At 36.1% G+C, this 26828-nt stretch overlaps 3 protein-coding genes across 9 annotated transcripts in view; 2 read left to right on the top strand and 1 right to left on the bottom strand.

The window, feature by feature from the left end:
• Positions 1-26828, bottom strand: part of LOC116170802 (39S ribosomal protein L15, mitochondrial) — a 148876-nt gene that overhangs the window by 22712 nt on the left and 99336 nt on the right. For both annotated transcript variants that reach the window (XM_031487316.1, XM_031487317.1), the window contains one exon: positions 2134-2186. The gene's annotated coding sequence lies outside the window, so the exon portion shown is untranslated. The remainder of the gene's footprint in view (positions 1-2133; positions 2187-26828) is intronic.
• LOC116170793 (putative sodium-dependent multivitamin transporter) lies at positions 116-12437 on the top strand. Of its 5 annotated transcripts, none has more exons than XM_031487305.1 (11): positions 116-343; positions 8692-8805; positions 8857-9078; positions 9128-9284; positions 9336-9519; positions 9564-9834; positions 9881-10027; positions 10074-10295; positions 11755-11912; positions 11963-12161; positions 12208-12437. In XM_031487305.1, the coding sequence occupies exons 2-11, from the start codon at positions 8695-8697 to the stop codon at positions 12232-12234; spliced, it is 1698 nt and encodes a 565-aa protein (XP_031343165.1). In that variant the 5' UTR covers positions 116-343; positions 8692-8694; the 3' UTR covers positions 12235-12437. The 5 variants fall into 5 exon arrangements, with proteins under 5 accessions (XP_031343165.1, XP_031343162.1, XP_031343164.1 ...); XM_031487302.1 differs by having other exon boundaries at positions 116-398; XM_031487304.1 differs by lacking the exon at positions 116-343 and adding an exon at positions 588-692.
• On the top strand, positions 16106-24830 carry LOC116170792 (putative sodium-dependent multivitamin transporter). Of its 2 annotated transcripts, none has more exons than XM_031487300.1 (11): positions 16106-16124; positions 20702-20838; positions 20884-21105; positions 21154-21310; positions 21360-21543; positions 21593-21863; positions 21916-22062; positions 22107-22331; positions 24264-24430; positions 24478-24676; positions 24728-24830. In XM_031487300.1, the coding sequence occupies exons 2-11, from the start codon at positions 20716-20718 to the stop codon at positions 24785-24787; spliced, it is 1755 nt and encodes a 584-aa protein (XP_031343160.1). In that variant the 5' UTR covers positions 16106-16124; positions 20702-20715; the 3' UTR covers positions 24788-24830. The 2 variants fall into 2 exon arrangements, with proteins under 2 accessions (XP_031343160.1, XP_031343159.1); XM_031487299.1 differs by lacking the exon at positions 16106-16124 and adding an exon at positions 16161-16375.

The raw sequence follows: 26828 nt of genomic DNA, 5'->3' as shown, positions 1-26828 counted from the left end.
ATCTTGTATTGTTTTACGGTTTCCGGATTTAGGCGGTAAATTTGAAATTTTCACCTTTTCACCTGTGGTACGTGCGAATTTTCTTTAAGATGCGACCACCTGTCCCCTATTAAGGTGTAACAGAAAATAATACCTAGTTTTTGTATGCCCCTGTATTTCAAACGAGTGCAAAGTCAGTGTTTACCTACTAGGAAATTAATCAATAAATCGTTTCTTATTGAGCAACTGTATTATTACTTAAACTATTTGCAAACAAAGACATTTTCGGACACACGGCTCTTCAGCAGAATCAGAATTCGGAATGTGGCAGTAGCACTCGGTCGGAGTGGTCGATATATACCCGGTGCGTGAATCGCAGCTCTTATTTCCTAATTTTTCTATTTCGTGTTGTTGCACTGGTAAGTGAAAATTGCGCTATTTCTAGGAATTTCGGTAAATATAATCGACCTTTAGGAAAAAAACGTGCGTAAGTCTATGTGACGTAACCTAAATCGTCAGTGGCGTGGCGTTTGTCGTATCCTTCACCTTGCCATTGATAGTAATATCGTGTAACGATTTTGTAATCGCCGATTGGCTCTTGCGGATGACGTACTTGCTTGATAGTCAACGTCAATTGGTCAGTGATTAGTGTGTTGCCTGTGGATCGCTTAAGTTTTTCTCGGAAAATAGGAATTACCATACCTCTGTGAAAGGTACGTACGACTAGTACAGAAATAAAACACCAGGTTGTGAATTAGAAGTGTCTTTAGTGCCGAAATTTGAGGTTAGTGATAAATGTGTACAAAAGATGTCAGCACTGCTTCAAACGTTCGCTTTCACTGTTTCTCAAATTTTTAATGTTATGTTAACCGGTTTGTAGCCCTCTCGCCCCATATGGGGTTTATAATTTTATTTATGTACTGTTTATTGCAAAATGAAAAATCAAAACAAAACAAAAATGAAGAACTTTAGAAAATTCCGAGGAAAATTCGCTTTCGTTCTCTATCGCGTGGACGGACGGACATAGAAACACAGCGAAACTCAAAGAATATTACATGTACTTCGTGAATTGTGCAATTTCCCAAAATTTTTTGAGATTTAGTCTAGAGAAATTCTCTTCAATTTCCTCTCAAGTTTCTCTCGAGCGTTTGTCTCGAATCCTTCTCATGCTCGTTCTCATGTTTTTAAATTTTCATGTTACTCTAGAGCTTCCCTTAATTACCCTCCCGTAGTTAATAGCTATAATTTTGGATTTCGATTTAACCGTCATATTGCAATTTTCTATTGATGGCCCAATTTCTTTGGAGAAAACGTCAAACGTGTACTTTGGTAACCAGCAACTGACAATTAATACTTATGTAGTTACCATACTACAGAGATTGGTACACACTTTTGCTTGAATGTGTTAAATATTGAATTGAAAAGTCGTCGTGGGCAAGAAAACCACCCTATCGAACTTTATTAGAAAAAAGATTTAGAACGTTGACTATTGAAAGATTTGGTTCAAGATAATCCAGATTGAAGCACCACTTATCTTTATAGATGTCAATTAAGGACACCAGGTCGTTGTTATTCGGCTCATGAAGTAATACTTAATTTGAAGTTAAATCACAACAATTTGTAAGAATGTGACTTATTTTTACGCGTGTAGCAAAAGATACCGTATGAAGATCGAATAAATTAATATAAACCTCTCGCCAGGAAAGATTGCCGGTCACAGAACACTTGATCCTGGTCTACAATCTATGTTTTTCTAAAGATGTGGGCGACTTCCGGGATAGTATCATGTCAATGTTGAACAAAAAGGTTTTTCGTTCAACATTGGCACGATCCTATTCAGGAAGTCGCTTGCATCTTAAGAAAAATATAGATTGTAGACCAGGATCAAGTGTTCTGTGACCGGCAATCTTTCCTGGCGAGAGTTATATGAATAGGTATACATTTGTGTTCCACGAGGCGTTTCAGCTAGTAAATAATTTTTTTAAGATTAACACTAGTTCATGAAAACCGAGATGAAAACGGTAACAGAAACGGATCTCGGATGCTATATTGTAGCACTCCTTTTGGTAAAGTGTAATAAATATTGGAATACGGTCATACATGTAAATACCAAATAAAGAAGATGAAAACTATGTAGCAAAAGAATCGACTTACCCTTGGAGATAGGTATACGATGAGGTAGAAACTCTGGTAGAAACTTACTCCATCTGTAAAGAAATAAACAATTAGGTATATGTCGGTATATGTATAAGCTACTTAATACTTTAAAGTTAATTAAATAAACCTAGTTTTAAACAGTTTAGTACCTATATCTAGTTTGCTGAGGATATCTAGCAGTTTCGCTACCAAAACGCGTAAGTTGTTGGCAATTTTAAAATACTTTATTAATCATAAAAAAAATGTTTTCACTCCAACATCAGTAAAATCTTGGCCAGGGTTCTCTTTGTCGGTACCCACTTCTGACGCCCTCGCGTACAGTCATATAAACACGCCATTTTTGTGGATTTCGCTACTAACCCTCCACAAAATAGTATGTACTCAATTTTTGGGGCCCTTCTCATAGCTCGAGATTCTATTGGCGAAACGAGAAAGGGAGACCGCGATTCGGGCCTTAAGAAACTTTAAACCGCGCCTTGGAAAAGGTGGTAAAATTCCGTCACGCAGGGGTTATGCGCGAGTACGAGACACCAGGTTGAAAACAATCGGATCGAAACTGTAGAAGAAGATAGGAATAAACTGAAAAATCACTACGTTAGTAAACTAAGCTCGGGGATGGCGCCCAGATGTGGCCTCACATCATGTAGTCTCGTCTCTAAGGTTGTTAATTACACGACCCGACAAATTATTCAATTTTGGTACCTTGGACTAACAGTCGTACCAGACGGATAAAGGTACGATTTCAGCTAGGACCTGTCGAATCCTCAATATTTTTGAACTTGAGTTTCAGTTTTAGTAGAAAATCGGTTTATTTTGGCTTTAATTACGAGTAGGTATTTTTGCGCTTGATTCGTCTCCGATGTTAAAACGCTGTGAGTACCTACTCAAACAATTCTTATAATATGGCAAATAAATGATCGATACTGTATACAGGGTGTTTTTTTGGGAGTTTTAGGAAAGGTTTCTGGGAAAGTAAAATAGGTACCTAGGTTTTTGAAAATTTGTACTTGTGAGTTACTCTGAAGGACGAATCGATGTAAAATATTTTCAAAATGGCCGCACTTCCGGAATTACCGGAAGTAGCTAGTAACTTCGTTATTTTAAATGGCAACCCCTATTTTTTGCAGTTTTATTGCATTTTTGGATTCTACGTGAAATTTCAGTTCTTTTGATATGTCTACATCTACCATTTATGGTTTTTAAGTTATTTTGACTTTAAGAAAAAAAATGGCGGATGCAGACGCTACCTTAATAATTGATTACTTGAAAACGGTTCTAGTTATGATAACTCATTTTTACCAGTGCATAGAAAAAGAATAGGACTTTCTTTTAGTGTACTTAAAAAAAAGTTAAGTTGCGTACGACCGCACCTATAATAGAGATCCAAATTTAAAATCAAAGACTAAAAACTCAGTTTTTTAAAATGAAATAGATACCATTTTCTTACTATTGCATTAGATAGAGAATCGAAATTGGCGTATTTTAATATTACGAGTTATTCGCATTTCATTGAATTGAAACCATTTTTTTCGGATTTTCTTTCTAGTAGAGGGCCATGATTTTATGACAATCGAATTTTAAACAAATCAAGGAAAGGATTCTTAATATCATTGATCCTAATCTACATAATTAATTAATAAAAAGACAACAAAATGATCAGCTAATTGGAAAACACAAACTTATATTATAATATAACACAATATACTATGCTTATATGTAAAATAGGATCAAATTATTTTAAAACCCCGAGTATAATTCCCTTTAACGTTGTTTTTAACTTCACGGGAAATCGGCATAAAACTTATTTCTTCTTATAGCTTTGAAATTGTATGTTTTACCATAGACTACTAATAGTCCATGGTTTTACTATTCCCTCGACTATTCCTTATATATTATACAGGCTGTTTCACGCAAACCCGTACCTAAAAGTATTCGGACCCCCATTAATAATTTAGATCTACATAGTTTTTCACGAGGTTTTTCATGATACACCTATCGAAAGAAAATACTATCATTATTGTTTCACTTCCGGCGAGACTTCCGGTTTTACCGGATTTCTTATTTGAAATGGAACACCCTATATTTTATTGCATTTTCGAAATCTACATGGAAATCTACGTCGTTTGATACCACACTTCCCTATACCCAGTATCAAAGGTTTTCAAGTTATGCAGATTTTTTAAAATTTTTGACATTTCACTGCTTTTCTTTAGCGCCCTGTACCTATGGCTCCGTTGACTTGATTTTCAAAAAGTCTTCTAAAATCAACAATACTGACGTGATGCTACATGCGAATGATTAAATTTTGATCTCCTTTCTACAGAGTGTCTTAAAATGAATGGTCTAGTTTAATAACCTCGAACCATAAAAAGTTAATTTTTTTCAAATGAGACCTGCTTTATTTTTGTGCAGTTTCAAATGTCGAAAAAAAATCTACATCGATCAATCCCTCGCCTATACCTATCTGTTATTCGTTTTCTTGTGAGCGTAAAGGTGCGTATTCACTTGCAACAAAATGCCCCGAACGAACCAAACGCGCTGTAACAAATTTATGTAGTCAGTACGTTGACCCAATGCGCCAAACATTTTCCAAGTTTGATGGGAACGCAGAAAATACCGCAAACTCTACAAAGAGCACAAATTTCCCCCGCAAAATGTTTGTCGGCGGCGCGTTTGGTTCGTTCGGGGCATTTTGTTGCAAGTGAATACGCACCTTTATATGCATAATTTTGTTAGGAGGCCTTGAAATAAACGCCTTAGCATTTCTGTCAGACATATTTTTTTATGGTTATAAAATTGTTATCATTCTTTGTTAATTAATTGGCGTTTCGACTTGGTTCTCGACTTGGTTTTTCTCTGAAATTTTCTTATGGAAGGTGTGGTTTTGTTTATATCAGTGGATAATTTGTAGTGTGTTTATTGCTAAAAAAGTTATTGTAAAAAAACCAAAAAACCATTTTTACATGTTATAATTTTCCACTTTTGCCGTTTATTAACGATCCCCGAGATACTCGCCGAGATATAATTTTGCATTGTCTTGTGTGTCCGCCTGTTGTCCGTTGTCTGTCCGCCCATCTGTCTGCCCGTCCGTCTGTCCGTGTGCACGATAACTTTGAGCAAAAACGTCGGATCGCTTTGAAAATTGGTACGCATGTTCTCAAGGATATAACTATACAAGGTGGTGACTTGCGTAACGCATCATAGGGATTTCAATGTAAAATTCATAACATGCGATTATTGGCTCCCCAAATTATTTTAGAGCAAAAATGTATTAAGGTTTTTTGTAGAAAAAAATTTTTTACGTCAATCAACCGCATTAGTTTTCAATTTTTTGCATAATAAAGACGGAAAATTGGAAAAATAAAACCCCCATCTTTTTCAATAATCTGTGATGCCATGGAATTTTCTAATACAAAAACTACGCCAATATCCGTCATGCCATGGAATGTCTGCTATAAAACAAATGAAATTTTATCAAAAAGTATTATATTTAGAACAGCAAATTCAACATAAAGAAAGACCAAATTACTAAAAACGGTGTCCTAATATAACAATTTACAATAAATGTTCGAATAAGTCACTATTAACTGCAACCAAGTCGATGATAAAATCCATTTCGAACTGCTGCTGCTAATTGATAACTGGATATCCCTTTTTTTTTAGAAAATTCCATGGCATCGCAGATTATTGAAAAAGATGCGGGTTTTATTTTTGCAATTTTCCGTCTTTATTATGCAAAAAATTGAAAACTAATACGGTTGATTGACGTAAAAAATTTTTCCTACAAAAAACCTTAATACAGTTTTGCTCTAAAATAATTTGGGGGGCCGATAATCGCATGTTATGAATTTTACATTGAAATCCCTATGATGCGTTACGCAAGTCACCACCCTGTATAAGAAAGGTCGCTATTGTTTTGACTAACGGGCCAAAAAGTTACAACCCAAAAATTGGCCAAACCTAAAAAAAGTGGTTCTTGATCATTTTTGTTACAAAGAACATATGCTCGAACATATGAATGTCGGGGTCTCGTAATTAACATACTATTTTCCTTAATTTGAGTTGTTCTCTTAAATTTGTAATGAAAACTAGTGGTAGTCCGTTTTTTATCACTAATTATGGAGCTAGCAGGTTACGACACGGCTAAATTGGTTCGTAGTTACTAAATTTAATGTCGAATCTTAGAATCAACTCTTCCATTACATAATAAAAATTAATGGAATTTCTAATTTTTTATATTGCAAGAAAACTGGGAGAAATAAACGGATATACATCATTAAAACAAATTTGCACAATTAATCTGGAGATTTCAAGGAGTTGCTAAATTAATCTGAGAATTTACAGATCTTTCCGGTAATGTAGAAATACATCTGGTTAATTTACAGGGTGTCTAACGGTATCGATCGATTGCTCTAAAAGTTGAACACCGGTTCTTCGATGAGTCCGGGTTCATATAAAATCGACTGACGCCATATAATTTTTATTAATTTATCTACCCAAAATTCGTTCGAATGAATAAGTTTTTTCGAGGTTTTTTAATATGGTAATTTCTTTATACACGGTGTCCATTTTTCGAGTGCCACTATGGGGATCTCGCTTATCTTCAGAGATAGAAACTTGGTTAAATTAGGGCAAAGTTGCGAATTTTCGTGCCGAATAATAATCTAAAAATAATTTTATATCTTATATGGCAAAAAATCGAAAATTTCTGATTTTCATTTTTAATTTTTTCAATGTAAACTAATATTGTACTAGACATTTCTAATTAATACATTATTTAGACCGAGATTCAGACACTTTTTAATGGAGATTTCGAATATGGCATCCCGTTTTTAATAACTTTCAAGATAACGGAGAAGCCGTGGCAACTTTAGTTTTTTTCTATGGGCGCCGTTTTGGATTTTGACATTTTGAGATTAGGCCTTTTTTTCTCTTTACAACGATATATCACACAGTCATGGTGGTTCAGTATCACATTTTTTCTAAAAATACAATTTTCATTTTCTGCAAAGAGTGCTATGCAAAAACAAAACGTTCTTTTGTTATGAACAAAATGTTGACTTATTTCAAGCAGTGTCATTTACGATTGTGCTAGTTTTATTGCTAAAATATTATTTATTTTGTTCTAATTTGAATTATAATTTTCTTGCAAAACGAAGGTTCAATTCTGTTCATATGAAAATCGAATTTTCTCAACACATCTAGTTCCCTGATGCCAACGCTGCAACCGGACATATGCATCAAACTGTCAAACTTTTGTTCACAATAAAAGAACGTTTTGTTTTTCCAAAGCACTTCCCAAAAAATTAAAAATTGTATTTTAGGAAAAATGTGATACTGAACCACCATGTGTGATATATCGTCGTAAAGAGAAAAAAAGACGTAATCTTAATATCTCAAAATTAAAAATGGCGTCCATAAGAAAAACTAAAGTTTCCACGTGTTTCTCTGTCATCTGAAAAGTTATTTAAAACGAGATGTCACATTCGCAATCTCCATTGAAAAGTGTTCGAATAATGTGTTAATTAGAAAGGTCTAATACGAGTAGTTTATCATGAAAAAATTAAGAACGAAAATCAGAAAGTTTCGTTTTTTTGCGATATTTTCGGATGATATTTTAAATTTCTTTTCAGATGGTTATTCAGCAGAGAAATTCGCAACTTTGCCCCCATTTACCCAAATTTCTATCTCTTAAGGTAAGCGAGATCCCCACAGTGGCACTCGAAAAATGGACACCGTGTATTGAAATATTTTCTCTTCTAATTATTTTACAACAAAGTTGTAAACACTTTTTTGTAGATGTTGCATATTGTGTTCAACCTAGAATTGGATATTTTTTTGGAATTTTGAAAAACCAAATTTTGGATTCGTTGTTTTCGTGTCATCGAGATGAAAATTTTTCCGCGTCTCCGTTTGGGGGTCCGCCAGCATGGGGAGAAATTTCAGAGATTTTTTACAAAATCAGTAAGAAACATCTGAGAAACGCGAATTTTGGGACTATTTCGGGGCGTAGCTCTCAAACGATAGACCTTGGGATTGTTTAGAAAAATGGATCTTTTGGGCCCGTGATGTACAATGAAATTATTCCTCAAGTTTTAAAGATAAAACACGTAAAAATCTAATCAAGTCTTTCAGGAAAATGAAAACCCAACAGAAACCCCTATTTGCGGCCACCTTATATAAGTGTCGATTACACTTTGTACAGTTTGTGATTTCCGATGACGTTCGGCCTCATATTTATACTACAATGATACATTCAACTGTCTAGTTCATTAATAGCCACTGATTGGCACGCGCGATGTAATAATCATGACGAAGTGAAACTTATTGATGTCAATTTTTTGCTGTTAAAGTTATCTATTCGTCACTTGTCGAGGTACGATTTACTGGCACTTTGTTTCAAAAATCCACTAGTAGAGATAGTTGCCGTTAATTACTTAATTGTGTTACCTTTCGGTTCGGTGAGTTTATTTAGTAGACGCTAACCGCACGTCCGCAGAAATTCCTCCAAACCACTAGTTTCCTTACTCTCCCTAACATTAATACTGTTCACAGGCAATGCACTCCTTCGGCGTATGGGATTATGCCGTTCTAGGCGCAGTTTTGGCAGTATCCTCTGCAATAGGAGTGTACTATCGTTTTACCGGTGGCAAACAAAGAACTGTTAAAGTAACACACGCTTAGCAAGTGCTAATGGGGCCGTTATTTGTCGTTTTTTAGGAGTACTTACTGGCCGATAGAAATATGAGCGTTACACCTGTGGCATTTTCGCTGATGGCATCCTTTATGTCGGCCATAACTCTTCTGGGAGTGTCAAGTGAAAACTACTCGTACGGAATTCAGTTCATTGTCATCAATTTTGCTTACGGAATCTTTACACCAATTGCCACAAATATGTACATTCCAGTTTTTTACCAGCTGCAAGCTACCAGTGCATACGAGGTGTGTTCGGTTTAGTACCCGCCATTTACATTTTCCAACGCATTTTTAGTATCTTGAGAGGAGATTTGGGAAAACTACTCGATTGATGGCCTCACTTTCGTACACTCTGCAAATGGTTTTGTATATGGGGATTGTGCTATACGCGCCTTCAATGACCTTAGAGGCGCTCACTGGTATTTCCACAGTAACAGCAATTATAGCAGTAGGTCAGTATAACCCTCCACAATATTCTCCATCAGTTAACCTTGCACTTTTAGGTTTAGTGTGCACGTTTTATTCAACAATCGGAGGAATGAAGGCGGTCCTAGTCACCGACTGCTTCCAATCACTTCTCATGTTCGCCGGAATCTTCAGCGTCATCATCTGCGCGTTCATCGACAAAGGGAGCTTTTCGGAAATTTGGCGCATCGCCTCCGAAGGAAAACGGACCGAGCTGTTCAAGTAAATCTCACTGTCTCACCTTTTCCGTTAAACCTCCGCGTTAGTTTCGATCCAGATCCGACCGTGCGCCACTCCTGGTTCTCGCTGATACTTGGAGGAGGAGTCACCTTCCTATCGCTCTACGCAGTTAACCAGACGCAAATACAGCGATATTTAACGGTGAAGGATTTGAAGACCGCCCAAAAGGCTCTTTGGCTTAACTGGCCGATTCTAACACTGCTAAGTTTGACAACCTCGTTTTCGGGCTTGGCAATTTATTCCAAGTACTACAACTGCGACCCAGTTGCCAATCACACTCTTCGTCATACTGATCAGGTAACTCCTCTCAGCCGCACACTTTTCTTAGCGCAGTCATTTGTAGATAATGCCGTATTACGTCATCGATTCCATGGGGCATATACCGGGTGTCAGTGGAATATTCATCTCCGGCATATTCAGTGCGACCTTATCCACTGTATCTTCGGCGATGAACTGTCTGGCGGCAGTCACAGTTGAAGACTATATAAAGGTAAACATCCACGGTTCCAAGACATCGAGTAATCGCGTACTTTCAGCCCATGTATTTGTGTATACGCAAACGGCCCCTAACCGAAAACCTCCCCTTGTACACGAAACTTACGGCGCTAACCTACGGGTTAATTAGCATCGCGTTGGCCTTTCTAGCGCAGTACATGGGGGAGGTTTTGCAGACATCCCTCACGATTTTTGGGGCGATCGGTGGCCCACTTCTCGGTCTCTTTACTCTGGGCATGTTTGCGCGAACTCCCAACGAGAAGGTAAGCCCGACGCACCGCAAAGGGATCTAACTGGGTCCGTTAACTTGGCCCCCCCACTGAGAGATTTGATAGTCGTATTATTTTGAAATGAATGCGCTCGTTATGCGCTCATATGCGCCACCGATAATAAGTCTTGCGCCATTATCGTTTTTTAGAAATCCGAAAAAACATTGGGGGGGCAAGTGAACGTAGCCCCCCCAGTACGTATTTTGTCCCTTGTAACTAAGTCACCTGATACATTTGGTTATGCGCTCAATTGCGCCACTTGAATTAAAGCTAGCGCCATTACGGTTAAACCGTGACAAATTTTCAAAAAAACACGTTTTTAAAAGTAACTTTTTTTAACATCTTTTCATACGAAATTGTACTCTCAGGTATGCGCTGAAATGCGCCGTAAAAAGATATCTTTGCGCCATTATTGTTTTTTGGTTATCCTTAAATATATTTGGGGGGGGGCCAAGTGAACGGAATCCCCCATAACGTATTTTGCTACCGGTATTTGTGCCACTTGATACATCTGGTTATGAGCTCAATTGCGCCACTTGAATTAAAGCTAGCGCCATTACGGTTAAGCCATAAAAAATGTTTAAAAAGTGGAGGGTCTAACTTAGCGTTTTCAAAAGTTATTTCCGGAAGTGGGTCCATTTTGAAAATATTTTACATCGATTCGGCCTTCGGCCTAAATACAAATTTTTAAAAACCTACCTATTTTACTTTCTCAGAATCGTTTAACTAAAGCTCCCAAAAAAACACCCTGTATAGTGTTTCTGAAACACTATAATGGCGCCAAGATTTTTGTTCACGGCGCATTTTAGCGCATGATGAAAGGTACGATGTAGTAGAAAAAACATGTTAAAAAACGTAACTTTTGAAAACGTTAAGTTAGCCCCCCCCCTTTTTAAAAATTTTTTATGGCTTAACCGTAATGGCGCTAGCTTTAATTCAAGTGGCGCAATTGAGCTCATAACCAGATGTATCAAGTGACACAAATACCGGTAGCAAAATGCGTTATAGGGGATTTCGTTCACTTGCCCCCCCGCAAATATATTTAAGGATAACCAAAAAACAATAATGGCGCAAAGATATCTTTTTACGGCGCATTTCAGCGCATACCTGAGAGTACAATTTCGTATGAAAACAAGTTAAAAAAAAGTAACTTTTAAAAACGTTAAGTTGGCCCCCCCACTTTTTGAAAATTTGTCACGGCTTAACCGTAATGGCGCTAGCTTTAATTCAAGTGGCGCAATTGAGCGCATAACCAAATGTATCAGGTGACCTAGTTACAAGGGACAAAATACGTAATGTTTTTTCGAATTTCTAAAAAACGATAATGGCGCAAGAGTTATTATCGGTGGCGCATATGAGCGCATAACGAGCGCATTCATTTCAAAATAATACGACTATGAAATCTCTCAGTGGGGGGGCCAAGTTAACGGACCCGATCTAACTTGAATTGTAGGGCTCGCTGGTGGGTTTCACTTTCGGTTTGGCGCTATCCTTGTGGATTGCTTTCGGCGGTCCCAAACCACCATCCCCGAAACTACCAATCCGAGTCGATGGCTGTGGCAATCCGTACTTGAATGCGACGGTTACCACTGCGACCGTACCGTCCAGCGAGTAAGCCTGATGCCAATTAAATTAATATCGTCTAATTTCGGATATTGCAGCAATTACTTATGGTTATATCGCGTTTCTTATCTTTACAACGGTGTCCTTGGGTTATCGGGCACATTTTTTGTCGGATATGTCGTCAGTTTCGTGCTGAGAAAGGTGACCAATGCGCATAGCGACGGCAAAGATCCCAATCTGTTTATTCCGATTCTTGCGAAAAAAATGCGAAAGGAAAAGATGCGAAGGGAAAAAGAGGTCCGCATGAAATGTTGATTTCGATTTCATTCTCAATTTCTTACAGATGGCAATACTGCAGGATATTAATTGATGCGAAATTGGACATAAGACTGTCGAGCATTGTAGCGATGAGTAGAGTTCGGATAGGTGTAGATTAGAGGTCGTCCCGATAGAAGTCTGATGTAAAGAAGAATTACGGTTTACGTGTGGTACACATCCTGTGATTTACTTGTCTTCCAATTTTATTGACAATAAGTACCAGCAATGATATTAAAAATATGCAGTTAAGAGTAATTAAGATTTTATTGGTCTGTTGAAAATTGATTCAACAAACTGTGAGTGAGTGACCCATTATATGCAAAACTTTCCATTGTCTCAGAGTGCGAAAGTCCAATTTTTGTTAAGGATCCAGATCCTTATTTTTTGACCTCGCATATTTGAACAAAACTGAATAATGTAACAATAAATAACAGTGCACAGAACGGTATAGCATTGGGATTAAATGAAAAACACGTAATTGTTCCATGCATTGATCAGTAGTTCCCAAAAGGTCACAGAACGGACATAATGCACATGCGCAGTGTAATTGTCAAGATTTTTCTTGGTTCAGATGCCCGATAGATAGAAGCATCTGTTATTAAAATTTCGAAAAACATATCTATAAATAAGAAATTTGTTTTGTTTACAATATGCGATATGCTTATCTTTACTGGAGACATCTATGGTTAAAATTTCAAAAAAAATATCTATAAATAGTTTCCATTGTGCAGTTTGCGCATGCGCAGTTTCCTTGACTCAGCTGTCGAATGCAAAAAGAACGAACTAAGTATCTTGAAAACTGTACGAACAGACGGACAGACAAAAAAAGTGACTGCAATAGAGCACCCAACTTTGTTGGAAAATGCGCTAAAAATGTACCTATTCTGGGGCGAATTTCAGTCACGATAATTGGAATAGTATTTTTCCCTCATTGCACATCTATACAGGGTGGTGACTTGCGTAACGCATCATAGGGATTTCAATGTAAAATTCATAACATGCGATTATTGGCTCCCCAAATTATTTTAGAGCAAAACTGTATTAAGGTTTTTTGTAGAAACAATTTTTTTACGACAATCACCCGTATTATAGTTTTCAATTTTTTGCATAATAAAGACGGAAAATTGGAAAAATAAAACCCGCATCTTTTTCAATAATCTGCGATGCCATGGAATTTTCTAAAACAAAAGATATCCATCCAGTTATCAATTAGCAGCAGTTCGAAATGGATTTGATGATCGACTTGGTTACTGTCTTGCAGTTAATGGTGACTTATTCGAACATTTATTGTAAATTGTTATATTAGGAAACCGTTTTTAGTAATTTGGTCTTTCTTTATGTCGAATTCGCCGTTCTAAATAATATAATACTTTTTGATAGAATTTGATTTGTTTTGTAGCAGATTCCATGGCATGACGGATATTGGCGTAGTTTTTGTAGTAGTATAAAATTCCATGGCATCACAGATTATAGAAAAAGATGGGGTTTTTTTTTTCCAATTTTCCGTCTTTATTATGCAAAAAATTGAAAACTAATACGGGTGATTGACGTAACAAAAACCTTAATACATTTTTGCTCTAAAATAATTTGGGGGGCCAGGCACGTTATGAATTTTACATTGAAATCCCTATGATGCGTGACGCAAGTCACCACCCTGTATATTATAGCTTTTGAGAAAAGTAAAACATTATAGTAGGGGAGTCCACGATGTTAAATGGAAATTTACTCGACCGTCCTATAATCGTATAATTATATTGTTGTATAAACCAGTAGCGTACGCAGGATTTTTTTTCGGGAGGAGCTGAAACTCGAGAATTAAGACTCAAAGTATGTAAATTTTCACGTATGTCGTACACATTCGCAAGATCAAGTAAGCGAAGGAAAAAGTAAGGTAGTTTTTCCAGCAACTGCAACATTTTTATTGTCGCTTGGCATTTAAATAATTATACCATGACTGGACGACTTACGGGATGTGCCGCTGAGTAGTTAAGTCGATCATTTCGTGAGGGGCTGCAGCCCCTTCAGCCCCCCCTTTGCGTACGCCGGTGGTATAAACTATAGGGGGGATCGTTTCTCTAGTTTGAAACAATGATAAAGATTAGAGCGAGTCACCCCGTGTTAAAAATTTACGTGTTGTTAACGTAATTTCGGTTTAAGCATTGGAAACAGTAATCGGGACATCCTGTATGTAAGATGTTTCAATTTATTTGATAGAACCCGGGGAAATTTCTCTCAAATAGACAAAGAATTGGACGTAAGGTAAAAGTTTAGGACAAATTAATTGACCTTGTTTACTAACACCGCCACTTGCAAGATAACGAATGCAGGTGTTTGGAGTTCAAGCGATGGCGGTGGGAGTACCGAGCGACGACTGGGAACTAATGAACTTTCAAATACGAAAAATGGGAAGTAAACAAGGCTGTTTTCGTATCTCATTGTTGCGATAAATTATTCCGGTCAGTTTTCGCCAGATAACGAAATTTAAGGTTTTACACCTGAAGTTAAGAAGACAAAGTCGTTGTCCAGTTTTGTTAAAGTGTCGCGTAATTAAAATATGAGCTCCAGGTTGAGTTTTATTCTTCTGTCAGAACGCACGGAGGGCGATTCCATTTAACACTGTTTCCAAGTTCCTAATGGTTTACACAGCAAATGACTACCACATAGAAATTTATAAAACCCTTTTTGGGGAAATCCCGTACTGACAATAACTCACTATCTGCCTTCAAACGCTAAATTGCAGGAGGCAGAATTTCACTAGTTACTTTCCATTGTGCGAATGAACTAAAATATTGAGGAACTAAGTAAATAAATTTGATACATTGTAAATAAAAGATGCATTTGCTACCCCTTGCTATCATGACCAATATTTTTAATTGCTATGGGTCGCTCACTCGAAAAAGATTGTTCTTACGTAACCTACTCGACCTATGCAACATGATGGGGAATCATTAAAAATAGACACAGATATAATGATATAGACTGATTATATATTTTTATATTAATTTACAACATAATTGTACTGTTAAAGATTATAACTAAGTGTTGTACAGTCACTGGCAAAATTTTTCTCTTCATGCTCAAGAATTCGTATAGCTTCCAAACTCTTGAAGTACCTATCAAATTGGGCTCTAGAAGAACCAGTAATTTTGTCCGTGACCGTACCTGGTTACGATTTTAATGAGTGGTGGGTTGACAGTATTTGTTTAATGATCTCATTAGGGTAATACGAGTTTAGCAGGATTTGTGATCACTTCTGTATAACTTAAATTTTGCGACGTACTTTGTACTTAGACAAAATTATATATTGTTTTGTATTTTACAATCGTTAATATTAGTTTCATCAAATATAAAGACCTGTGCTGTACCTACTATTTGTTTTTGTTACAAAAATTCCAAAGAACGAGGGGTGTACACAACACGGACCTCACTTTTTAGACGCAGTCTCTTTATTATTTAGCATATACAGTGGTAGACATATTGTTTTTCAGGTATGTCTACTTTTGAATGACAAAATCTCTTCTGAAGGGCGCCTAATTTTATGCAACCAACATAACTTCTTAAAACAAATAAAGATCTGGCTGTCATATTAATTAAAACAATAGGTACACGTAAATCCCAATGTCTACTTATTTATAAATATCATTGTTAATGTAATGTAACGCAAAATAAAACAAAATAGCGGGTAAGTATAAGTGAGACAACATAATTATTGTAATTATGAATACCACTTTATGTGCACATAAAAAACCAATCACATTAATTAAATTAAACCATATTTATCATAATGTGTGGAAGTTCTTAAGTTCTTAACAATTTCGATATTATTATCACACGTGTACCTACTACCCTTAGAGTTTAGATATGGCATCAAAAAGCACTTGACACATGACTGAGAAGTAAACGTGTTATCTTCGAGATATGAAACGACTGCCTATCATTAAGGTAAAATAAATTCCACTTCAGTTTACTGTAAAAGCATGTAATGAGCACGTTAATTAAATTGGACCATATTTATCATAATGTGTGGAAGTCCTTAAACATTTCGATATTATGTGTTAGATAGATTGCACTAAAAAGCACCGTCTTGGCACATGACTTAAAAGTAAAAGTGTTCGCGATAGATACTGTCAGTTTACTTTAATTAAAAGCATGTAATGAGCAAGCTGACATACATACGTCGGCAAAAAAAGCAGGTGAGTACTTATGATCATTTATGAACCTTTAATTAAGGTAATTTCAAATTTAAAAAAGCAGATTATATTTTCATTACGTTGCGTCATGCATATGTAATAGCATTACAAATTTTTAATCACCTGGGTATCTAAACATAAATTTCCTTTACTTAGCAGGTATGCTTAATCTATTTTAAAACCATTGATTACTGTCCTCAAAATGTGTTCCATCTGTTTTGGGGCAATAGTTTAGGTATGTCGCTTGGAAGAGTTTGTATAAAGGTATATTTTATTAACTTTCACGATATGGTTAGTTTGCCTTTATCAACACTTTATTTTACAGCAGAAGCCATATAAACACTGCAAAGCTTCTGACAATTCTAATTAAATTTAATTTAGACGTCGGTTCCATAGAAACAGCATTATCATAAATTCTGAACTTCATTTTATATCGTGCTTCGCGTCCCATTTGCAATAAGAATGACAGATTTCATTAGAATGCACAATCAACTGTTTCACTTTATCTATCGTTAAAGAGAACCTTCTGGAGGGGTTTCAGTGAACATTACAGTCAAATCTTACTTTTGTGGGAGAATCTAAAGGATACAGGCGTCAAGTCTTGTAACTTCATTCGTCAACCAATGACGATACAGAAAACTTTGTCTCTGTTGTCGGAAACAGGGGAAGGAGTAGCCTGTAGCTTCTACATCTAGCGTGCTATGAAAATTCTGATTCAGATTCTCAGAACAAAAGTGCCCATAGATGGTGTTAACGGAAACCGTCCATTTTCGACCGTTTATGCTAGGAAAAATGAAAACCAAATGTGACATTTTCAGTTTTTTGGTAGTTATTTTCAAAGATTTTTCAAAAATTTCAAATGCGTTTTTTAGTCGCATAGAAAGGCAAATTTGCCCCCATTCAACCTACACCGTCTCTCACCGTCACGAGATCCCAATGGTGAGCCACGAATTTGGACCATTCTGTACAAATATTCTTACCCTAAGATTCACGACGCTAAAAACTACTGTAGGTATTGAAAGGGTCTTTATACCAGGGGGTCTAAGAACAATTGCAATTGTGCCTTTTTTTTCTCGAATTTCTGAAAACTAATTTTGCGGTCTCTATTTTTATGTTCATGTTGTACATTGAGTGCTTGCTGTAGGAATTTTGAAAATGTTTATAACAAAGTCTGAAAGATCAGAAACTTTAAGGTAGCAGTTAATTTCAATCTTCTATGAATTTTGGTTTTTGATAAAAATAAATAAAGAAGACTGTTCTGACTGTCTCGAAAGTTGATTGAAGGAATTGATGCACCACCATTTATGCGAAGAGGAAATCACTCTATGGTGTCTTTTTGTGAGAAACTAAATCGCGCAAGCGGCTAAGTTTTGGACTGAGGCACGGGTCAAGACCTCTTCCACAGTCACATAATTTTTTTAGGAAAAAAAATTAAATTTTTGATTTTTCAAAAATTTCAAATGGCACCCCCCTAAACAAATTATACCTCTGGCAAGCCAAAACTACTAATTTTCCACTGATACAAAGAAAACCACACTTTCCATAAGAAAATTTCAGGGAAAAACGCGAATTTGTAAAAAAAACCTTATTTTCCGAATCCAAGTGTGCCATGATGAAACAAAAGAGGTTCAATTTTCACAATTAACAGTACAGTGTCGGCAATTTATCCAACACCTTTTGAAACGCGTGTGGATCTGGATGTGTTCGGCCAGGATATCTCTCAGCGTACTCTTGTGACGCCAATAAACAATTCCGGTAATAGTCTCCCAGAATAAACACCATATCAACTAGTTCTGCCGATTAAAAAACAATCACACACTGCCAACACTATACTGTTAATTGTAAGAATTGAACATCTTTTGTTTCGTCATGGCACGCTTGGGTTCGGCAAAAAACTTTTTTTTATTATACCTGAAACACAATCTCCGTTTTAAACACTCAAATGCGTGCGAAAAAGGGCCTTTAAAACACACGTGCTTTAAAGTTGCTAAGTAACGATACTTCAAGTATGACTTTTGAAACTGTCATCTGGATGAAATAAAAAAATCCTCTTAGGTCGCTTTCTGTAAATGCAGAACATTTCTTTGGCTTTTGTACCTATCCTTTGGTTGAAGCTTTCACAAACGCACGTAATTTAGGGTATGCTTCCAAATCTGTTCCACTTTTTAATCGCAGCATTGCTTTAAAGTTTTGAAGAATGCACCAAAATATAGAAGATTTAAATACCTTTGACATTTCCTTCATATATGCCAGCATTATGGATGCATTTAAGACTGTATTCGTAAGTAACTTCCTATTCATCAATGGAAACAACTTTTCATATTCTTTATACCTAATAGGCGTTACTGGAGTTGGATTTTACACCTACCAACGTTTGTTTAGATTTTACGACAATCGATTTAATGGACGGTGTATTATCTTTTTCAACGGAAATCGTTTAATTCACAAAGACGATGATTTTTATAAGCAAACTTCAAGTGACATTTCCATGGCAATCGTGGAATTACGAACACCCAGCCCACTTAATTAGACATGTATTCGAGTATAACGTCAATATGATTTCATTGTATTTCCTATTTTTAAATTATACTGCAGGTATAATAAAAAATACTATAAGATACACGTGTATAATTGGTCTTTAAAGCACTTGCAACGTTAAAGGCACTCCGCTTTGCGTCGTGCCCTTAAACTCGTTGCGCGTGCTTTAAAGACTTGATTATCCATTATCTTAATATACTATTGTGGTGCACCGCAGAGCTCCCCCCCCCCCCCCCAACTTCATTACTACACTAATACTTTAATGGCCCGTAACCTATGCAATTCCACCTGGCCCGTAAGTACCCAGTCCGCCCCTGCATATGTTTATATGATTGTATATTCTATTTATATCATATTTTTCGAAATTTTGAAATGGCATGCTTCTACCATCAGCGAATTTTATTGGTTGGTCTTAGTTGCCATGGATACAATAAACAAAACAAAAATCTCCACGAATGCATGGCCTACTATTTACAAATTCTGGTAGTTTATCTCCAACTTGTTTCAAAATATAATCAAATCTTTCTATTTCCATCCTCCTCATATATAATGAAAAAAATTTACTGTGACGAGCACAGTTACTATCCGCAAATCGGTGCATGCTTGCTCTGTCGAAATGTTTTTCAGCTCTTTCTTTTATTCTAAGAACATGTGTACCAAATTTGAGCCCAATCGGTTCCGCCGCTTGGCCCGAAATGAGAGTACAGATAGACAGATAGATCTCCTTCATCGAGTGGTTTGAATTCCTGGTGCTTCATGGAGTGTATTTCCGTCACAACAGAGCGGGGTCATTTTTTACCTCAATGATACCTTTCCTTATGTTTATCTTTATATACAGGGTGTTACATATAATTATGTAAAAAAAAATTGGGTGGTAGAGGGGATCAAAACAAGCACTTTTTCAAAATAAATCGAGGGTCCAACGTGTTTCGTTTCGCAGCCACCCTCAAGAAACTGGTGAAATTTGCACATTTCTTCTTTAATTTTTTTTCAGCAACCATCAGAGTTAGAAAGAAGTCTATGAGGGAGGTATTGCATTGGGGTTAAAAAACTGACCCTCCAAAAAATGTGGGGGGCACTTTTTACCACAATACATTTATCTTTACATACAGGGGGTTACATAAAACTATGTAAAAAAAATTGGGTGGTAGAGGGGATCAAAACAAGCACGTTTTTCAAAATAAATCGAGAGTCCAACCTGTTTCGTTTGGGAGCCACCCTCAAGAAAGTGGTGAAATTTGCATTTCTTCTTTAATTTTTTTGTAAGCAACCGTCAGGGTTAGAAAAAAGTCTTTGAATATGTTTTGGGGTATGTCCTTTCCGATTTTGCAAAAAAAATTCAAAATTCCTATCACGTAAGGGCGCGCCCCTAAACGGGGGCGAGAAAAAAGATTATGATTTCGAGGAAATTTGGTATCTGGGGGTTTTTGAACATGAAAATCACGAATCTGAAATTAGTTTTTGAAAATTCGAAAAAAAGCCCACTGCAATTCTTGGCGGGGACAACGAAAATGGAGAGAATTCCACGAAATTCATACAGAAGTTCAACAATCAATGTTAGTGAACATGAGCCGGATTAAAAGTCGTGTTTCCGAATGCGAGCCGACTGTCAAAAAATTCCCATACTGAAAATCGTGCGCGATTCTTCGCATCTTATTAATTATTTTTATATGCAAATACACTAATTATTTATTTATACAATATTATCGTAATTTGATATCTACTCCCAGTTTGAATTACACATCCCAGATTGTACAATCAGAAAAATAATACTGACCCTTTTCGTTTTAGGCTTTGAATATACAATGGTGCAACGCATCAACTTACTGGGAGTTTGGGACTATGTCGTCCTGGGAGCAGTTTTAGTGATATCGGCCGGAATCGGAGTGTACTACCGTTTCACTGGGGGCAAACAAAAAACTGTCAAGGTAAGAGTACCTTTGTCATGTGTTGGAATAATAATTTTGTTTTAGGAATATTTACTGGCGGACAATAACATGCACATAGCGCCGGTCGCGTTCTCACTAATGGCATCGTTCATGTCCGCAATTACCCTGTTGGGCGTTGCAAGTGAGAACTACACGTTTGGTTTTCAATTTATCGTGATTAATATTTCGTACGGGATTTTTACACCTGTCGCGGCTTACTTGTATTTACCTGTATTTTTTCAATTGCAAGCAACGAGTGTATATGAGGTGAGGAGGTTTCGCAAACTAATTGCATATCTTATTTCCTGAATGTAGTACCTGGAGAGGCGATTTGGGCAATTTGCCAGACTTGCAGCCTCTGTGTGCTACAGTTTGCAGATGGTCTTATATATGGGTATTGTATTATACGCACCTGCTCTCGCTTTAGAAGCACTGACTGGTATAACGCAGCTAGCGGCTATTTTAACAGTCGGTAGGTAATCATGCACTAAGTTTACTCCTAAAAGACTCACGCGTTTAAGGGTTGGTCTGCACATTCTACTCGACACTTGGAGGCATGAAAGCGGTACTTATGACTGACTTATTTCAATCCATACTAATGTTCGGAGCCGTATTTAGCATAATAATTTGCGCATTTGTTCAGACTGGGAGTATTGCAGATATATGGAGGATAGCGGAGGAAGGCAACAGGACGAGTTTACTCAAGTACCTAATCCTCTGCAGTTGTGGATGGTTTTTACATTGCCAATTGCAGCTTTGACATTGACCCTACCGTTCGACATTCCTGGTTTTCGCTTATAATAGGTGGGGGAGTAACGTTTCTCTCTCTGTACGCTGTTAACCAGACGCAAGTCCAACGATACCTAACAGTTAAGGATTTGAAAAAGGCCCAGCAAGCGCTATGGCTAAATTGGCCCATTCTGACAGCTCTCAGTTTGTGTACATCATTTTCTGGATTAGCTATATATTCCAAGTATTACAACTGTGATCCAGTTTCCAATAACAGTATTACGTCCACAGATCAGGTGATCCGGTCCAGACCGGCAGTAACTAGTAATAACCGGTGTTTTTTTTTAGTTGATGCCTTATTATGTGATCGACTCCATGGGACACATTCCAGGAATCAGTGGATTTTTCGTTGCGGGGATATTTAGCGGGACATTGTCTACAGTATCCGCCGCAATGAACTGCCTAGCAGCTGTGACGCTAGAAGATTACTTTAAAGTGAGTTCCAATTAATTATACTCATGAAAGTATGGTCCTTTCAGCCTCTCTACTACAGAATAAAAGGGTACGAACTTTCCGATAAGCGATTATCAATACGGACCAAGATTATATCGTTCATTTATGGGTTGGTTTGTATCGCCATAGCGTTTTTGGCACAATTCTTGGGCGGCGTTCTTCAAGCCGCTTTAACCATATTTGGAGTGGTGGGAGGACCGTTATTAGGGTTATTTTCTTTGGGAATGTTTACAAGGACTGCTAACGAACAGGTACTATACAGGGTGTTTTTTTGGGAGCTTTAGTTAAACGTTTCTGGGAAAGTAAAATACGTAGGTTTTTGAAAATTTGTACTTAGGAGTTACTCTGAAGGCCGAATCGATGTAAAATATTTTCAAAATGGCCGCACTTCCGGAAACACCGGAAGTAGATAGTAACTTTGTTATTTTAAATGGCAACCCCTATTTTTTATTGCATTTTTGGATTCTACGTGAAATTTCAGTTCTTTTGATACCCATATGTCATATCTGCCATTTATGGTTTTTAAGTTATTTTGACTTTAAGAAAAAAAATGGCGGATGCAGATGGTACCTTGATAATTGATTACTTGAAAAAGGTTATAGTCATGACAACCCATTTTTATCAGTGCATAGAGAATGAATAGGGCTTTCTTTTAGTGTACTTAAAAAAAAGTTAAGTTGCGTACAACCGCACCTATGGAGATCCAAATTTAAGAAACTTCAAAGTCTATAAACTCAGTTTTTTTAAATGGAATGACCATGTTCTTAATATTGCATGAGATAGAGAATCGAAATTGGCATATTTTGATATTACATGTTCCTATAGCTATCTTTAACAGTTTCTGATTTATTCCCATTTCATTGAATTGATCTCGGAATTGATGCCATTTTTTTTCGCATTTTCTTTTTAGTAGTTGGCCATGATTTTATAACAATCGAATTTTAAACAAATCAAGGAATGGATTCTTTAATACCACTGATTCTAGTTCTAGTCTAAATAATTCATTAATAAATAACTCATTTATTAAGGATGTAGGACGGAAAATTTTTGAAAAATCTAAACAGAGTCGTTCAACTGAATTTCTTAAACAACGTATAAGTCTGGAAATTAAGAAAGGTCTGTTCTAGCAACAATTCCATACCAAAAACGAAGTTTTTTATATTTTGCATTGAATTTATTTTGTTAATCTTGCATTTGCAATTCAATTCATTTTCTTAAATATTCTCTTCTAGAGCTTTGTATCACTTGTGCTTCAACGGTCATTAGGAGTACAAAATTTCCAAAATTCATACAATTTCGTTCTAGTTTTCGAATGAATGTACGGAAAGCACGCGCCGCGATTCTGCCCATTTCACCATAAATAACAATTAAATTCCAAAATGAGTGAAACCACTGCGAGTCATTTTTCGATTTTTGAAAAACTTATGTTAACCTATAACAGTGGGTGATGGATTAGTGTCACTAGATTTGTTTAAAATTCAATTGTTATAGAATCATGGCCGACTACTAAAAAGAAAAACCTAAAAAAATAGTGTCAATTCAATAAAATGGGAATAAGTCAGAAACTGTTAAAGATAGCTATAGGAACATGTATTGTCAAAATATGCCCATTTCGATTCTCTATCTCATGGAATAGTAAGAACATGGTCATTCCATTTAAAAAAACTGAGTTTTTAGTCTTTGAAGTTTCATAAATTTGGATATCCATAGGGGCGGTCATACGCAACTTAACTTTTTTTTAAGTGCACTAAAAGAAAGCCCTATTCATTCTCTATGCACTGATAAAAATAGGTTGCCATGACTACAACCGTTTGCAAGTAATCAATTATCAAGGTACCATCTGCATCCGCCATTTCTTTTCTTAAAGTCAAAATAACTTAAAAACCATAAATGGTAGATATCGACATATGGGTATCAATAAAAGTGAAATTTCACGTAGAATCCAAAAATGCAATAAAAAATAGGGGTTGTCATTTAAAATAACGAAGTTACTATCTACTTCCGGTGTTTCCGGAAGTGCGACCATTTTGACAATATTTTACATCGATTCGGCTTTCAGAGTAACTCCTAAGTACAATTTTTCAAAAACTTACCTATTTTACTTTCCCAGAAACTGTTAACTAAAGCTCCCAAAAAAACACCCTGTACACATAACTATAGTTGTCTCATGATTTACGATTCAGGGCGCAGTAACAGGCTTGGTGACGGGCCTGGCGTTCTCTATTTGGATCGCCTTTGGGGGGCCTAGACCCCCGCTTCCGAAGCTACCGGTCCGTGTTGATGGTTGTAGTAGCACAAGATACTTGCACAACATATCTGTACCTTTGCTTCATTCAAGAACCGATGACACGTAAGTCTTTGACCAGGGTTTTGCGATTCAAAGTCAAGTTTTTTTAGGGACTATTTTTGGCTGTATCGCGTTTCTTATCTGTACAATGGAGTACTAGGTTTAATATGCACTTTGGTCGTGGGGATCGTTGTAAGCATATTATGCAACAAACTCTGTGGTACAATGGCTAAGAATACGGACCCAAATTTGTTTGTACCTTTTATAGCCAAACGGATGAGGAAAAGATTAAAACGTGACAAAATTGAGGTAACATCCAGAGAAGACTTTGCAGTTACGTAAAATTTGTGTCTGTTTTAGATATCCGACGGTGTTTTCATGAATAACAAAAGTTCAAGCAATAAATCTCAAAGTTGTTAATTAATGTAGTTGATTTATATAATTATATTATTTTTTATTTTCATTGTGTTCTGTCTATTCCATATGTCAGACCCTGCTCATTTAGGCCTCTCAAGGTAGGTACTTATTTTTGGTGAATGCAATTATGCAAGCAACAATAAGAATAATTTAAGAAATCATCGTCTAACACATGACTTTAATTGTGAACAGTGCAATTACACAACAAGAAAAATAGACGATAGTAGTTCGAAACGGAAGAAGTGGGTCCGGACGGACGGACGGACAAAACGCAAACAATATCACAAAAATGCGCTAAAAAAAGACATCTGGTTTAGAAAGTATACCACACCGCTACAACTCGCTTACATACAGGGCGGCCATTATGAATGGAATATAGTAATATACCTATATCTCGGTAAATATCGAATGTATACAAAATTTTTCTATATGAAAGATGTTTAACATTATTTTGATTTTATAAGCCAGCATTCAGTTGTTTTTATTTCAGAAAACAAATGAGTAACGAAAAACAATTGAATTGTTTTAAATGGCAGTGATCCTCCTTTTCATTAAGCTCATTTAATAGATTTTTTTTCTCTCTTCAATGATGAAACATGTTAGCACCCTAACGCAAAAAAGTTTTTCAAAAAAATGTATTATGATTACATCAATAACATTAGTCTAGATATCCTATTTGAAAATAAAACAAGTGAACGTGTACAATAAAATTAGCAATAAAATGGTTTTCATCGCAATAAGTGTTCAAAAAACTTATATTATTAACTGCATGGCAGTGAAATAACCTAATTACGGAAAGCTTGAAATGAACGTCTGAGCATTGAATTTATAATTATCAATTCAATGGTCTGAGTATTCTGAGAAAAAAAAAATCTGTCTCAAATCAGGGTAGCTAATGAAACGGTACATTCCTATTTTTAAAAAAATTCAATTGTTTTTCGTTATAATGTCCTATCTGTGAAGATTCATAAGCACATTTCTCCTCGTGAGGAGATTCACAAAAGGGTAACAGAAAAAGTTGTTAGGTTTCGATGACTCAATAGATTCGCAAGATATTCAAAATGCTTACCAAATTTTCCAAAATTTCTCAAAATATTTAAGAAAAAATTGCTCAAGACATTTGTTGGAAATTTTGCTGAAAGATTGTTAGTGAACTTCCGCCACTTATCTAGGACGACTAAGGATTTCTGAAAAATCCCTTTACAAGAAATACTTTCCTGGTAAGAAAATTTTATTTATCAAAGTATCTACTCCATAAATAAGAGATTTACATCTGCATATATGCAATCCAATATAATCGATGGGTTTGTCTTTACCAAAAGGCGCTACTGTTAAAATTTCGAGAAGATCGGATAATAAAAAAAGTTACAATATGAAAATTTCAATTCGGCAATTAAAGTTGATACTGGAAAATGTATCCTTACAATGTAATAGTTTACACAGCAAATCTTTGCGGGATAAAATGCGAGTATTGAGGGAATAAATGGACTAAATGGTAAAAACTTATATTTTGGTTAATTTTCCTTAGGGCAATCGATTAACCAAAATATTAGTTTTTACCATTTAGTCCTTTTATTCCCTCAAGATTATAAACTTATAAAAAATGGAGCACTACATCAAACACACGGATAATGAGTATTACTCACTCATGGAACATAAGTCCTCCAAATTTGAAAATTACTTTTCATATTTGTCATGCAAGATTTTAAACAATTATTTCAATTATTATACCAAGTAGAAAAATGTTAATAATTTCAAAAGCAAGTTACGTACAGAACTTCTAATTCTCCAGAGAAACAAATGTCAATGGGGCGATTTAATCTTTTGTTTTTAATTTTCTTTATCTTACTTCTGTATTATTGTTGTGCATAAGTATTATTTTTGTTTTCTTTACGGATTATGAATTCACGTCGCTTAATGCACCGATGGGAGGAGTGAAAAACGGCCTTTGGCCGATCTCCCACCAGCAATTTTTCTTTAAATTTGAAATTGTTATTTCTTTTTCTTATTTTTTTTTATTTGCTTAATAAAGAAACATATTTTC

The sequence above is a fragment of the Photinus pyralis genome, unplaced genomic scaffold (assembly GCF_008802855.1).
Source record: "Photinus pyralis isolate 1611_PpyrPB1 unplaced genomic scaffold, Ppyr1.3 Ppyr1.4_LG5, whole genome shotgun sequence".
Classification (NCBI taxonomy): Eukaryota; Metazoa; Arthropoda; class Insecta; order Coleoptera; family Lampyridae; genus Photinus; species Photinus pyralis.
Note: the sequence above shows the minus strand (reverse complement) of the source record. Positions and strands in the feature narration are given on the sequence as shown.

What these genes read in the sequence shown, in the direction of transcription:
- LOC116170793 (XM_031487305.1), top strand. Translation starts at nt 8,695, where the DNA reads ATGCACTCCTTCGGCGTATGGGATTATGCCGTTCTAGGCGCAGTTTTG. An exon ending in AACAGCAATTATAGCAGTAG is followed by an intron (nt 9,285 to 9,335) that starts GTCAGTATAACC and finishes TTGCACTTTTAG; the next exon opens with GTTTAGTGTGCACGTTTTAT. An exon ending in AGATGCGAAGGGAAAAAGAG is followed by an intron (nt 12,162 to 12,207) that starts GTCCGCATGAAA and finishes AATTTCTTACAG; the next exon opens with ATGGCAATACTGCAGGATAT.
- LOC116170792 (XM_031487300.1), top strand. Translation starts at nt 20,716, where the DNA reads ATGGTGCAACGCATCAACTTACTGGGAGTTTGGGACTATGTCGTCCTG. An exon ending in AAGCAACGAGTGTATATGAG is followed by an intron (nt 21,106 to 21,153) that starts GTGAGGAGGTTT and finishes TCCTGAATGTAG; the next exon opens with TACCTGGAGAGGCGATTTGG. An exon ending in CATTCAAGAACCGATGACAC is followed by an intron (nt 24,431 to 24,477) that starts GTAAGTCTTTGA and finishes AAGTTTTTTTAG; the next exon opens with GGACTATTTTTGGCTGTATC.